We start from the raw sequence: 14,450 nt of genomic DNA on the forward strand, positions 1-14,450 counted from the left end.
GCCTGCCTGCCCTTGGCTAACAGTCACCTTAGTTCCACCAGTGAACTCACCATCCAACTTCTGGGAACTTACCCAAACATCATCTGCAATGATCACTGTCTTACCACCCTGTCACCTTCCTGCCACTGGGAGAAGGACAGCCTGGTGCTAGGGACTTCTTGGGAGAAGAGAAGGGTACGTTCTAAGGGTCAGCTAGCAATACAAGCCCACTGATAGAAGCCTGGGACTTGCTGGCAGGCTGAACAGGAATTAAATCCCTGTTGGGCCACTTAATAGCATTCTAACCCTTGTAAGTCTCTTCTTTCTGGGCCTCAGTTTCCTCATCTGTGACACCTGGTTGTCATGCCTGTAAGGGATGTGAGAGGAGGTGCTGTCCCTGCTTGATGTGTGCTCCCCCCACCGTGGGAGGTGGGTGGTGGCCTGGGGACAGAGGGGGGCAATGGAGTGCTGGGGGCTGAGCAGATCGATGCCCCCAGCACTTCCTTCCCCAACCCCAGGAAAACAATTAAGTACAGATCGATGGGTGGCCGCTTTGAATATGCATAAGTGAGCACTTGACCTTCAACGAGATCTGCTTCCCACCACACACACACACACACACATACACACACACACACACACACACAAACACACACTCTTCATGTGCTCCCCTCACAGCTGCTTGAGTCGGCCAGGTGGCCTTACCCCTCTTCAGTTGAGGTCGACATGGCACTCAGCTCCACAGTCTGGCCTACCTCCCAGTCAAAAGCACCTTGACCACAGGCATTTGGCTGGCCCCCTTGTCTCTGGCTTCAGTTTTCCTGTCTTTGAAGTGAAGTCTGGATATATGGATGTCCAAGTCCCTCCTACCACAAGTCTTTGTGACCAGTAATACGTGGGGAGGGGACCCAACAGAGGGCCAGAGCCTCTGGATTGGGGGGTTGCATGATGAAGGGGATACCTGGTGGGATGAGGGGTCCTAAGAAGGAGGATCTTAGTAGATGGGAGCTCTGGAGAGGAGCTTGGTGAGGGGCACCCCATGAGGGCTGGGAGCTCTGATGGGGAGACACCCAGGAGAGAGGGGGCTCTGAAGGAGGAAAAGGTTTTCTGGAGGGACCCTGGTGGAAAGGGGACCCAGCAAGCAGGGAGGACTCTCATGAAGTGGCGTGATGAGAGTAAGCCCTTGCTGGGAAGACATGGGGGGCTGGGGGTGTTGGTGAGTGATGGGGTTGGGTCAGGGCCTCTGGTAACCACTCTTGCCTCCTGTCTTCCAGGCTTACAGCTTCGCCATGGGCTGCTGGCCCAAGAATGGACTTCTAGACATGAACAAGGGCCTCAGCCTGCAACACATAGGCCGGCCCCACAGCGGCATTGGTCAGTCCCTCCACATATCCCCCTGGCAGCTTGGTCAGTCCCCTGCCCACACACCCCAGTCCCCGGCACACAGAGGGGTTCTGGGGCTCATTCAGTACTCCAGCAGGGTGCTCTCTCTAGCTGGGGGGAGCGGGGAAGGAGGGTTGGAGTGAGGGGAGAGTGGAACCTGACTGCTCGAAAGGATCTCTCAAAACAAATTTCAGGAGGAGGCTGGGGTCTGGGCTTTGGGTGGATCACAGGTGGCCTTGGATTCAGACCAAGGGATCCCCACCCTTGGTTGCATCTCTGGTGGGTGATGTCCTCAGAGGGGCGGGCACATGTCAGCTTACCCACCCCCGTGGAGCTGGAGAAGGCTGTTTAATATTGTTTCAAGTCTGTGGCCACTAAACTGGCGATCAATGGGAGTTAAGGAGATGAATTATTTAAACCTCACCAGCTTTTAATTAGTCGGGGTCCTTCTGACCGATGGCTCCGTCCACAGGGTATTGAACTCCCCCGTAGGAGCAGCAGCCTCCATTGAGTGGTGCCTGGGCTGGGAGGGGCCACTTGGGGTACCAGATGGGGGTGCATCCTCAGGGGGATTCCTCCTTGGGAGGGGGCTGGTTCTAGGCATTGGAGGCTCTGCTGGCTTCTTATATATCATTGTGGATGTGTCTCTTTGAGTGTATGAATGCGTGAATGCAACTTAAGCTGCATGTCTCTGTGTGTTTGGGAGTTTGTATGTGTCCCTGTAATGTGTCTTTTTGAGGGATGTGTGTATGTGTGTATGGGTAATAGCGTTCTGTGTACATCTTCCTGAGGGCACCTGTCTCTGTGGAAGCAACCATCAGCCTGTGTGTATATCCATCAGAAAATGTGTTTGTTCATTTCTGTGCATCTTATTTGGTGAGTGTGTCTGTACATGTGTACATGCAAATATTTTCAAGCGGGGTACTTGACAGGCATAGACTTTGTTCCAAGCGGGGAGGAGCAGGGGTGTTCCTGGGTGATGTTACAACATTAGCATAGCCTGTGTACCTGGACCAGCAAGATACACTGAAAGGTGTCCAGTCACCTGCTCCAGACTGGCCTCTCATCCTTTCCGCAGACACTGCAGGTGTCTGGTGGGGTTGGGAGTGCGGAGTGGATGGTCCAGTCCTCAGGGAGCTCGCATCCTGGGAGGAGACAAGATTGAACTGGGCAGTTTCCACCCGGGGTGCTCAGAGTCGTGATAGAAACACCTGGGCTGCCCCAAGGACAGTTTCCCTTGTCCTCAGTTGCCAAGGGCTGCTGTTTCTTCATTTACATTTCACTACTTGAGGGATGCCCCATGTCATTTTTATTGGCCCTCAAGGTTCTCTCGGGGTCCCAGGGGAAAGAGGAAGTGGCCATCAGGCCTGGGGAATTGGGAGTCCCCCACAACTGCTGTTCCCTCCCATGGGAGCTGTTTTATACAGCCTAGAGGAGACCCCAAACCTGTCATGCTGATAGGCCTTCGAAGTCAGCAGAAAATTTCCTAGAGAAGATGAGACTTGAGTCAGGGGATCCCTGACGAATGAATAGCAGTTTGCTAGGCACACAGTTGGAGGAAGGTTTTCTACTTTGGGGAGGTTGTCTGATACCAAAGCGCAAGGGCAGGAGGAAGCCTGTTGTGATGAGAGGACAATTTGGGACTTCTGCAAGTAGTTTCCTGTGACTGGAGTGGGACATTTGGGTTAGGGAATGAAATGGCTAGAAGATAAATGGGGAAATAAGCCAGCCTTGAATGCCAGGTCAGAGGGTGTGGCTTTTTGTGAGGTTTTAAGGAGACAGGAAGTCCGTGAGTGAGATAAAGACAGGATCAGAGCTCTGATCCAGAATCAATGAGGCAGTTGGGTGCTGCACACACTAGTTCTAGGTAGGTGCTCAACAAATGCTCTGGTGGATGCACGAATAGCGAGTGAGTGATGAATCAGGGCACGGGTGTTGGGAAAGGGAGGGATCAGAGAACCTGGGTCCCTGGGAAGACGTGTTGGCCCAGGGAAAGAGGAGCTGCCAGAAACTGAGAGGCTGGCAGGACTGGGGTAGTTCACCCCATACAGCCTTGAACGGGGTGCCCAGCTTCTGCGTATCTGTCCTGGGGGTGTTTGTGAGGGGAAGGGGTGCCTTGTTCCCACTCCTCCTGGGACTCAGTGATGTCATTCTTGTCCGTCCACCCATGTTGACTCTAGGTGGGGACCCTTGAAGTATTCCCTCCTTCTTCAGAGAAGAAGGTGGCTTCCCTCTGGGTGGGCCCCAGGGGACCACCCAAGGCTGTGGCTGATGGCAGCAAAGTCAGGGCTTTGGAGCTATCAGCAGTTCAAGCCCTGTGACCTTAGACCAGAGACAGTGCCACCTGCCTCCCTGGGCTGCTGGGACGGCTGGTGTAGTCTGGGCGCACAGTGGGTGCTCCAGGAGCTGCCTCCTCTGTTGCTCTGCCCAGGGCACGGGGGGCTCCTGGCTCTCGATCCTTGTGTTCGTGAATGAAAGGGGCTGCCCTGCCAGCTCCTGGCTGGCTCTGAGGTGTGGGTGAGGGTGCTTGGAAGGGAGGGAGGATGCAGGGCATTAATTGGGCTGGGAGAGGCGGGGAGGGGAGGTGCAGATTTTGAGCGGTGAGGTTAATGGCCCTCGCGCCAAAGAGACAGCTTTAATGAGCTTCAGCTGGCGGTGCCCTGAGTTACTGTGCGTGCTAAAAGGGTCGCGCTGTAAGAGTTTGATGTGGACTGTTTCCCAGCCCTGGGGTCAGGGGTCAGCTCCTGTCACTGGCCACTCAGGCTGGTCCTCAGTGACATGGTGCTAATTAACTGTGTGAGGAGCTGCCAGCCCCAAGTGGGGAGTGGTATGTATCTTCCTGGGGGGTGAGGCAGCCTTGGTGACGCTGGGTAAGGGCTCTGCAGGTCCCATAGCTTAGCCCTCTCCAGGGGCTGCTGGCTTCTCCCGCAATGCCTTGGGTGGGGGGCGCGGGGGGAGTGTCAGGGTGTGCTGAGCTCCGATGACCCTGGCCCCTGGAGGAATCTCCTAAGTCTCCTTCTAAGGTATGGGTGGCAGGGGAGGGCTGTGGGGCTTACCTGGCGGGGACTCCTGCTGGGCACTGGGGTGGCGGAGGTGCTGGCAGAGTAAGGGGGCAGGTGTGCTGGAGGTTTGGCCAGCCAGGCAGGACAGGGACCTTGGCTGTGGAAGGGAGGGGCCCGCTGGGATAGATTTGCATGACTGGGCTGTTTGAAGGGGAGCCGTAGGGTGTTTGGGTAGAATGACCTGGCCAGAGCTGTTTCCAGTCAGTGCCATCTGAGAGTCTGTGTAGAAAGGACTAGAAGACTAGCAATGAGAAATCACAGAAGGCGAGGCCACAGGGCAATGGAGGGGGCAGTGGGGAGGGTGGGTGAGGGACGCATGCAGTAAGGTATGCGGGAGGTGGTGAACAGCTCCCTTGCACCTGTGTGTCAAGAGCTGTGGTAGGTGCTAAACCTGCATTGAGCTCCGTCACCAGATGGGGAGAGGGCTTGGCCCTGGGGACTGAAGTAGGGGGAGCATCAGAGATGGAACACCTACCTGAGAGGGGGCGCTGGGGCTGTCAGCGTGGCCTAGTGGTTGGGGAGAGACGTTTCTTCCTGGGGGAGTGGATTCAGCCTTGCGACCCCAGGGAGCCGGGTGGCATGGAGCAGGTTGCAGGTGAGGGGGACCACACGTTTGCAGAACTGCTGACTGGCTGTGTCAGCGGGCTCCGTCAGCGTTCTTGACTTGGGCGGCCTCCACGGGGGGCTGCTGAGTGGGCCTTCTTTCATTTCATCAAGTGGTCAGCATAGCACACTCACATTATTTGGGGGCGCTTTGTATTAACTCATCTAGGTTTCATACAGTCTGATGAAGGCAGCCATTGTCATCCCCATTTTACAGATTGGGAGGCTGAGGCTCAGCTGAGTGACTCACTTGCGGTCACACAGGCCATCGGACCAAGGAGCCAGGATTCACTGTCAGGTCCATCTGAGCACAAAGTCTGCATTCTTACCACCATGCTGAACTGGGAGCACCTTTTTGGTGTTGGGATCTGTGCCACCAGCAGAGACAGTGAGGAAGAAAACAGCTTACATTTGGCATTTCTCTCAGTGTCACGCAAACCCACAGGTCTTGGCAAAGCTTCGGTAGCAGCTCGTGAGGAAGAAAGGGGAGGGGGCGTGGCCACCCAGGCACTGTCACCCTGGGAGCCAGGGCCCCGCCCCTTGGCTTCCAGCCTCCTCCTAACCTGGACAGCCGTACACAGTGATTTCCATTTGCTTTCCATCCAGGAGATCCTGCCCGTCTTCTAGGGACCACCCCTCTGGGGGTCTTGCCTAGCCCTCCCAGTGTGAGCGCACAGAATACATCCCTAGGCCCCAGTTAGAGGTAATGATCAGGCCCTACATACTTGACCTCCCTAAAGGCAGGGCCTGGGCCGCCTTCCCTCCTTTCTTTTTGGAAATCCACACAGGGAACCTCAGTAAATTCTCCCCTGTTGTTGGGACATGGAGGCCCCGCAGACTCTCCGTCTCACAGGTGGGGCGAACAATCGAAACCTTCCCTGGTGCCCAGCTGGGTGGTCCTGCCCTGGCTGCTTAGCTCCTCTGCTCAGGGACCTGGGATTCTACAGGCTCCAGGTGAGATGGGATGGCAAGTCACCGGGTGAGCCCTCTCAGGAGCTTGCTGCCCAGCACAGTTTGGCAAGAGAGCTGGTCTAGCAGGTGGCTGGGTGGGGCCCGGCCCCGGGGGGCAGTGCCAGCCTGTAGGCTCCCCTGAAGGAGTGGGGTGTCTATCAGAGTCCAGTCAGAGCGCATTAGCTCTGTGACACGGATCTCATTAGCGCCCGTGAGAGATGTCACTGCAGGAGAATCGTCGGCTCGGGGAGATGCTTGTACCAAAAGGAAGAAAGGACAGTGACAGCCTTTTCTCTGCTGCCTCCACCGCCGAGCTCCCTGGGCCGCCCGCCCTCCTCCTCGTGGGGGGGTGAGGGGGTGGGGGTGCTGGCTAATGAGCTCGTCTGCAGTACAGCTCTCCCTTCCCCTCCTTGAAGTTCCCTGGTCCCTCTGAAGACCTCGGGCCCGGGATTAGCACACACCAAACGCCAGCATGCCCCCACCCCCCTTGCCCAGCAGGGAGTTCCTTCTGATCACCCTGCTCCTGCTACCCTGGGCGAGGGAAAGAAGTGGGGCCGGGACAGAGCCGTTGGCAGAGGGGTCACTCCTGGAAGGCTCCAGCCCCTTTGCCTCCCTTGACAGAGTGACCATGTCCACTTCTCTGCAGTGGGCTCTTCCTTCCCAGAGTTCACATCTTCTCCCTCTTCTCCCCCTTCCCCCCCATGACATCTCCCTATGCTGAACTCTCCTCCCAAGGCAGGGGAGAACGTGGGGACTCTGGCCAAGGGCCCAGCAGGGAGGATGTAGATCTGACCTGGGACTTGCTGGCTGAGCTAAGGGCTTCAGAATCAGCCAGAGCCCAGTCTGGGCTTCTTCGGATGACCTGTGGGTGGTGAAGTGTTGAGGTGAGGCCTCTGCAACCTGATAGACCTGTTCCTGGCCAACCTGGAGAGGCAGAGGGGTGTCTTGCTCCCTCCTCCCGGCTTTGGCCATCCTCAGGGTGGGGAGGCTGGGAGGGGAGAAGTCAGCACAGCTCCCTTATGAGGACAGGGGAGAGATAGCTGGAGTGTGTGTCTCCCCAGCACTACCACTTCTCTTCCCCCTCTCCCCCGACCCTGTCCAGTTCTTTCTAGCGTGTCCCAGAGAAAATGAGAAGCCGGGGATGGTGGCCGACCCCGAGAAGGGATAAGTCTGTAGATATCCACAGGGCCTCCACTGGGCTGCCTGCATAGTGCTTGGGGCTGTTCACACCTTCCTCCCTGGGCTGGTACACTCAGAGCCCAGGAACATCTGAGAAACTGGCCCTTGTCAGGTACCAGGCTCTAGTCTTCAAGAGATGGAGAAATAGATGGATGGATGAGTGGAGTGGCAGATAGGAGAAGGAGGTTCTGGTGTCTGTCTGTGTGTGTTGTGTGTGTATGATGCACTGGGAAGTACAATCTTTGTTTCCCTACCTTCCTAGCCCCAGGCCCGGCTTGGCCTCCCCTTGTCTCTCTCTGTATCTCCTGTCAAACCATCGCAGTCGTAAATGACAAAGAAATCAGAAAGACAGATCAATGCCGGCCAAATTAGCACTTGCAGATAGACTGTGCGGGGATGTCAGCGCCCTGACCCCTGGTGATCTTGCAGCCTCCGCTGCTGATATTATGCAAATTGCATCCATCTGGCAGGACCTGCGTGCTGGCTGCTCCTACTCAGAGGAGTAATGGGCTGGGGTGGGCGGGAGTGTCGGAGCAGGAGTCGTGAAGTGAGTGTGTGCATGTGTGAGCATGTGCTCGAGTGTGTGCGAGGGCGTGCGGTGCCCACCAAGCACTGGGTGGTGATGGAGTGATTGACAGGGCAGATAAGGGGCTGCATTGGATTCCTTTGGGCTGGGGGATTAGGAGCAGCCACAGATGGGAGATAACCGGACTTCATTTCAGTTTATTTTCCTCCTTATCCCCTCTCCCCACCTTCACTCCCCGAAAAACACAATCTCTGTAGTTTGCGTTTTCATCAATATTTGCAAGTCATTACCCCTGGTTTAAGGTGAGAGACAAAGTCAAGGCCCAGACCAGTCCAGCCCTTCCCCCGGTCCTCCACAGGTCTGCTCCCTTGAGAATGAGTACCTAGAGTGACCCAGAGAGGCTTCATTCCCATGGTGTTCATAGCCCCCTGCTCCCCAGCCCACAGTACTCAAGGGACGATCTCTACCTCGTGGACCATCCCTACTAACCTACCTCATCTGACCTCAATGCCACCTGACAGTCCTTAAGCTGGGCCCCTGCCCCTCCCACCTGACACTGCTGTGTGACATCCCTGCTCCCAAATTGTGGCTCCAGCATCGGAGCTTCTGCCCCTGGTATCAGCTGGGTCCCCTGGGAGCTGCTTTTTTTTCCCTACAGGCTCTGAACCCTTCCTCACAGCTCTTTCTGTCCCTGACATTTTTGACCCAGTTGGGCAAAGTGAGGCCTGTGGAAAAGGGAATTTGTTTGTCCTGGTCCGAATCCACCGTCCCCACTTGTATCCTTCCATAAGATTCGCTGGGTGCCAGGTGTAGTAGAGAGGACTTTATATCTGTTACCTCAGTGAATCCTCAAGCCCTGTGAGATTGGGGCTGTCACCTATACCGTATTTAAGGAAGCTGAGGAAGGCTGTCACACACCCAGGGCAGCAGAGCAAGGAGGTGGGAGAGCTGGGGTTCAAACACGTCTCTGGGGTCAGAGCTCTTCACCCAGCTCCCCTGCCGTGCCACCAGCCCCAGACACTCACACATCGCCATGCTTGGATCTATTTAAGGGAACCATCCATGCACAGTAGGCAGACAAATTCCTTCAGCTCCTGGCCTCTGAACGCAGACCCTGACCCACAGCAGACCCCCTGCCAGGCTGAACCAGCCCCAAGGGGACAGGATTCAAACATGGCTCACCCTCAGGAGCTATGTGTCTGAGACAGTCGGGCTGTAACAAGGACACACAGAGGACAGAATGCACACAGCGGCTGAGCCGGCCCAGGGACATGTCACAGCACGTGGCCTCCAGGGCCCCGCTGCTCAGGCAGAGGTGCTGAGCTGCTCAGGCCAGCCAGCTGTGGCCGAGGTACGGTTGTCCCAGGAGCCCCTCCGAAACTGGGTCCCCGCTGTACCCTCCCACCAGGCAGGGCTGGGAGCTGGGAGTGCTGGGGACATGTCCGGGGACACGTGTGCAAGGGGAGCTTGTCCTAATGAGGAGAACATGGCTGCTAGTTAGGCGAGGGGCGGGCGGGGAGCCGCAGAGCTGATTGAAGGCAGGGGCAGGGGTCAGACAATTAGGCCCAGATCCGGCCGTTTGATGTGAGTTCTGAGGCCTCAAAGCCTCCCTTCAGCCCGCTCCCTCCACTCCCTCCTCTCCCTCCTCTTTCCTTTCTTCTTCTGCCCAAAGGCAGGAAGGATGGAAACGCTTACTCTCACTGTTACTATTATTAAACTCTGCGGCAAGCCAGCCAGACCCCAGGACTCTTGCCCACAGGGGGCACCCCAGGACCCCCAGGAGGTTCCTTGGGCCCTGGGGAGGGGGGCGTGCAAATCTGGCCAGAAGCCAAGGCCAGCTGGAGGACAGAGACTAGCTGAGCCTCAGGGCAGGGTCATCCCCGCTGCCTCTCTCGCTTCTGACTGACTGAATAAGATGGCCCAGTGGGGAATTTGGTCCTGGGGCCCGCTTAGACCATCACCTCCTGCAGCCTCTTGGTTCTTTCCTTTACTGCCCTGGGGGCTTGGGGGTCAGGGCATGGATCATTCATCCTCCTAGCCCATCACAAAAATCATCATCTGGAGCCCCACACCTTGCCCCAAAGATGAAGATGCACAGTCACATGGCCCCAGAGTGCTGGCACACTCATACACCAAAGCAGAACCCCACCCTCGTATCATGGCCAGGCGCACCAACACAGGGTCCTGTATACCCACAGGGTCTTGTGCAGAAGCCCTGTCTGTCTGTGGCGGCAGGGCCCTGGGAACTAAGCCCCTCCCCTGGGGTGGCTGGGAACAGTCTGACCTTGTGTCTGGGGTGGGTGGGTATCGGGTCCTTCCAGTCCCCCATCCTAGGTAATAAGCCTTGAGAGCTGGTACTGACCAGAGAGCAGGAGGAAGCCAGGCTGGGGGGGGCGGGGGGGGGGGCGGGGGGAGAGGGAGGGTGGGAGCAGAGATAAATGTTAGCTCATTTCTTCCGTAATTAGTTACTCCCTCATCCCCGCGTTGTAATTGTGAACAAGCTGTAATGTTTAATTAGTCTGTAAATGAAACCCCAATTTCATAATGGCCTGGCTGACAGGGCTAAGTGAGCAGGGGGGTAGGCGGAGGGGAGGTAATAGGGAGGGCCTGTGGCGGGGGGTGGGGGTGCGGGCTCCCAGTCTCACCTCCTCTTCTCAGCCCCAGCCTGGTCTCTGGTTGGGGAGGCTCAGACAGATCCCATCCTTGCCCTCCCGCCAGTAACATCCTCTCCTCAAACCTTTCTTACGAGCAGGAGAGGGAATTCGGAAGGGTTCCTGATATCCTTCTCCCTCCCTCCCTTCCCTTCTGTTCACTGGTTGGCATACCACAGTCACAGCCCAACCCAGATGCCTCTAGTTGGAGAAGCGGACAGTGGGGGGGCCCAGGTCCAGTGACCCCAACAAAGATGATGCTTCCTCCCTCGGTCCAACCTTCCCCCTCCCCAAGTCATCCTACTAAGAGACCCTCGCTTGCTGGCACCTGGACCTGAGGATATGGCCCAAGACATCAAGGAGCCAGTGATTGGCATAGATAGGCTCCGCCCCCTCCAGTGCGGCCGGCTAAAGGGAATCAGCCTTCCTGCTAGGCTGACACCCTAGGCCAAACGTGGCTCTTGGTAGGTATCTCCGCAGGCCGCGATGAACCGGAGCTGCCGCAGGGGGGAGCCCCCGGCCCCACCGCGGCCTCATCGGTCTCTGCTGTCTCCCCCACAACATCCTCACTGACTGCACGCGCCCCCGCCCTGCCTGCTGCAGCCATAAATCTCAATTTACGAGGGCGGCTCTGGTGGGGGAGGGAGGCAGCGCTGCTAATGACGGCTCCTCAGCCGGATTTTTCATGTTGCACAGTCATAAATTTTTAAGAACAGCATGGGCAGCACGTTAGCGAGTTATCGAGGCTGCCTCCATGCTGGCTGCCTAGCTCCAAGAAAACAGGCTGAGCGGGGTAGAGGAGGCGTTTGGGGCAGGGGTGAGGCTGGGTCAAGCAGGCAGGCTAGCCGGAGCCGCCTCACACCGCGGGTAATGCTGCCAGGGCAGCCCCTAGTTAGGACAGGCACATGGGGTGGGATCAGGCGTATGGGCACCCAGACCCTGGCGTTGGGAGTTACTGATGAATGCCACTGCTCCATGACTTGACACCGTGATGTACGGAGAGCCTGGAGACATATGGATTTTCAAAGCGGCCACTTTGAATAGAATTACAAACCCCCAATCATGTGCACTGTGAGGTCTTTGCCCTGGTAGAGCTACATTTGGTTCATAAACGAGGTCCCTTTTGGGATTGTTCTCAAGATTGGGGGTCCCTGGAGTCACCAAGGGAGATCCCTGGGGGAAATCCCTCCACAGAAGGGGCAGATCTATGGACCTGCCAGGAGCCTGGAGCCATGCTGACCTCATTCTGATTACACCCATCATTTCCGGTTGTGTGGTCCTGGGTAAGTCATTCACCTTCCAGGGCCTCTGTTTCTTCCTCTTTAAAGTGGGATTGATGATGGTTCCTACGTATGAGGCTTACCATACTTTCCGTACTGTACCGCCCTGAGTCTGAGTTAGCTTGTTTATCTATATGAATCTCTGGGAAACTTTTGAGGGGAGTGTCTGGGGAAAGATCTTTGTGGGAGATGGTGGGCATTCACTTTGGTGCAGTGATTCGTTCAGAAGGTGTTTGCTGGGGTGTTCTGGGTGCCCAGTCTGGTGCTGAGTTTTCAGAGGTGAGGCCACTTCCTTCCTGGGAGGTGATGTGAGCACGGTGGCTGAGGCCAGCCCGTGTCCCCAGCCCTGGCCTATCACAGGCACACCTGAGCTTCTAGGCATTCAGAGGCCCACACTGGCCTCCTCGGAGTCCTCCAGGCCAAATGCTCACCTGAATGTCCTGATCTGTGCAGTTGAAGGCTTACAGTCTTGACCACTCGTCCAGTGCCACAGGCACAAAGGGCAAGCAGTTCAGACACTGCTCACATCAGCAGCGGTGGTGTGAGTGCGTGCTTGTATCCAGGTGTTCGCGAGGACTCTGCTCATCTCCTGGGGCAAATGCTGGTCACTTAGGGAGAGGAGCATACCCAGGCTGGGCCTCGTTGATGTAGGGGCCCCTTCTGAAGCCTCTCTCCTCACGCGCCTGTACTGCAGCACACAGCGCCCTCCCTCACTGTCTGGAACCCGCCCTGCCTCAGGGCTTTCCCACCTGGCTTTCTTTTCCTTGGGAGCCCCATTCCCACCCTCGGCCTAGTTCAGTCCTGCTCATCCCTCAGAGCACAGCTCAGATTGCTGTTCAAGGAAGAGTCCTTGACTCCTGGCCTTGGTCCGGTCCCCTCCACTGCACACGGGGCCTTTGGAGCATCCAGTCATGGTCCTCTTTAAGAAGTCGGTAAATGCCCCCTTCCCCCACTCGCCTGCACTAGATTGAAAGTTTCCTGAGGGCAGGAACTTAAGTCTCTTTTGTTCAGCTTGTGTCCCCAAAGCATAACGTTGCATCTGACTCCTGTGGGTAGATAGTGGATAAAATGTGTTGTTTTGAATTGAGTTAAACTGTGCTGAGACAGCCCAGGCCCACCCCTGGGTGCCAGGGCAGGGGGAGGAGGCTAGGGAAGTGCCTGGAGCTGAGGTGGTTCCCATTAGTCCTCATGATTAATTCACAGCCACACTGTGATGGAGTGGGCTTGTCCCCAGTCAGCGCCTCCGCTGGGGCCCACCTGTTAGCGACAAACAAACAAAGGGGATAAATAATGCATTGGGAGCTGAGCCAGGCAAGGCGGCGGTATTGAAATTAATAGGGATTAGCTGAGCAGCTTGAGGATGAAATATTTACCAGGTGGGACTGGGCTTAGGGAGGGCAGCCCCCCTCCCAGAGTCCCCAGGCTTAGTCAGGCCCTTCTCCAGGGTATCGCTGGCAGGCACTATGGAGCCCCAACACTGCTCCTTTTGCCCCTAGATGTCTTGATTCAGGACGGGCTGGCCAGGTCAATGAGAGCTCAGGTCCCAACCTGTCTCCTGGCACAGGAGATCTTGGGGAAATAGATACTCGGAACGAGTGGAGGTGGGGAAGGAGCTGACGCTGCCAGCACGTGGGAACCTGGGGGAGGACCGGGGCTGACGCTGCGGCTGGGGCCTGTCTGGGCTGTAGGCGGCAGGTATCAGGGCTAGAGTAGGCTCACTGTGATCTCGTTCCCCCATCCTTCCCTCTTACTTTTCCTCCAGTCCTTCCTTTCTTCCACTTATTACGTATTTACTGGAGGCTTCTGTGGAGATAACATGAGTGCTCTCAAGGGATTTGTGGTCCAGCAGGGGGTGACAGAGGCAGTCACGTGGAGGAACAGTGGGTGTTGTGGGAACACACAGAAGGGGTTCCTGACGTCAACCTGGGGGTGCAGGCAAGGACTTCAGGAAACTGCAGCAAACTTCTGTACCTCAGGACAGCTCAGCAGTGGGGGAAGTTTCCCTGGCAGAAGGAAGAGCATGTGGAAAAGCCAAGAGGGAGAAGAGGCTGAATTCCACAGTCCAACAGGCGTGTGGGAAAGATGAGGCCCAAGAGGGACCCTGGGTAGATCCCCGGAACTGAGTGTAGGGGTTTGGACTCTATCCTTAGAGCAGCGAGGCTTTGTTGAAAGTGGTGGTGGTGGTGGGTGTCTGTTGTTTTAATTATGAACTCTTAAACTTTTTACTTGGAACTGGCTTTCTGTTTGCAGAAGCTTTTCTTACCCAGCTTTCCCTAGTGTTAGCCTCTTGCCCAGCCCCAATACAACCATCAGCACCAGGCCGTTAGCGTTGGTACCTTACTGTTTACTAAACAAAAGGCCTTATTTCAGTTTCACCGACATTTCCACTGATGTCCTTTTTCTGTTCCAGGAGCATTGAAGGGGTTTAAGACAGGGAGTGAAATGACCAGATTTGTGGCTTAGAAGGACACCATGGAGGAGGAGATGGAGAGGGGGCAGTAATGTCACCTAGTTGAGAGAGAGTGACGCCTGGACCAAGAGGATGGTAGTAGGTATACAGGTTTAGAAACTATTAGAAGATATGTGATAAATAAAGCTTAGGGGTAGGTAAGTTTGCTGAAGGAGAGTGCAGAGAGTAAAAAGGGAAGGCCAATGACCGCTCTGAGCGGTGCCTGTCTTGTAGGGGCGGTCACAGTAAGGAGAAAAGGCGGAGTGGACAGGGGAGCTGGAGGAGGGGAGGGGAGAAAGAGTGGTGGCACTGAAACCCTGAGAAGAGTCTCAAGGCCTGAGTCAGTCCACTGAAGCTATATCAGAGAGAAAGGGTTTTACTCACAAT

The 14,450-nt window shown here is 56.3% G+C and overlaps 1 protein-coding gene across 8 annotated transcripts in view; it reads left to right on the forward strand.

Moving 5' to 3' along the window:
* ERI3 (ERI1 exoribonuclease family member 3) overlaps positions 1-14,450 on the forward strand; it is a 128,777-nt gene that overhangs the window by 103,215 nt on the left and 11,112 nt on the right. For 7 of the 8 annotated variants that reach the window (XM_065914494.1, XM_065914518.1, XM_065914473.1 and 4 more), the window contains one exon: positions 1,254-1,353. The exons of the other annotated variant lie outside the window; for it this stretch is intronic. In XM_065914494.1, coding sequence (XP_065770566.1) covers positions 1,254-1,353 — 100 coding nt within the window. The remainder of the gene's footprint in view (positions 1-1,253; positions 1,354-14,450) is intronic. 8 annotated transcript variants of the gene reach the window in all.

This window comes from Muntiacus reevesi, chromosome 1 (genome assembly GCF_963930625.1).
Source record: "Muntiacus reevesi chromosome 1, mMunRee1.1, whole genome shotgun sequence".
NCBI lineage: Eukaryota > Metazoa > Chordata > Mammalia > Artiodactyla > Cervidae > Muntiacus > Muntiacus reevesi.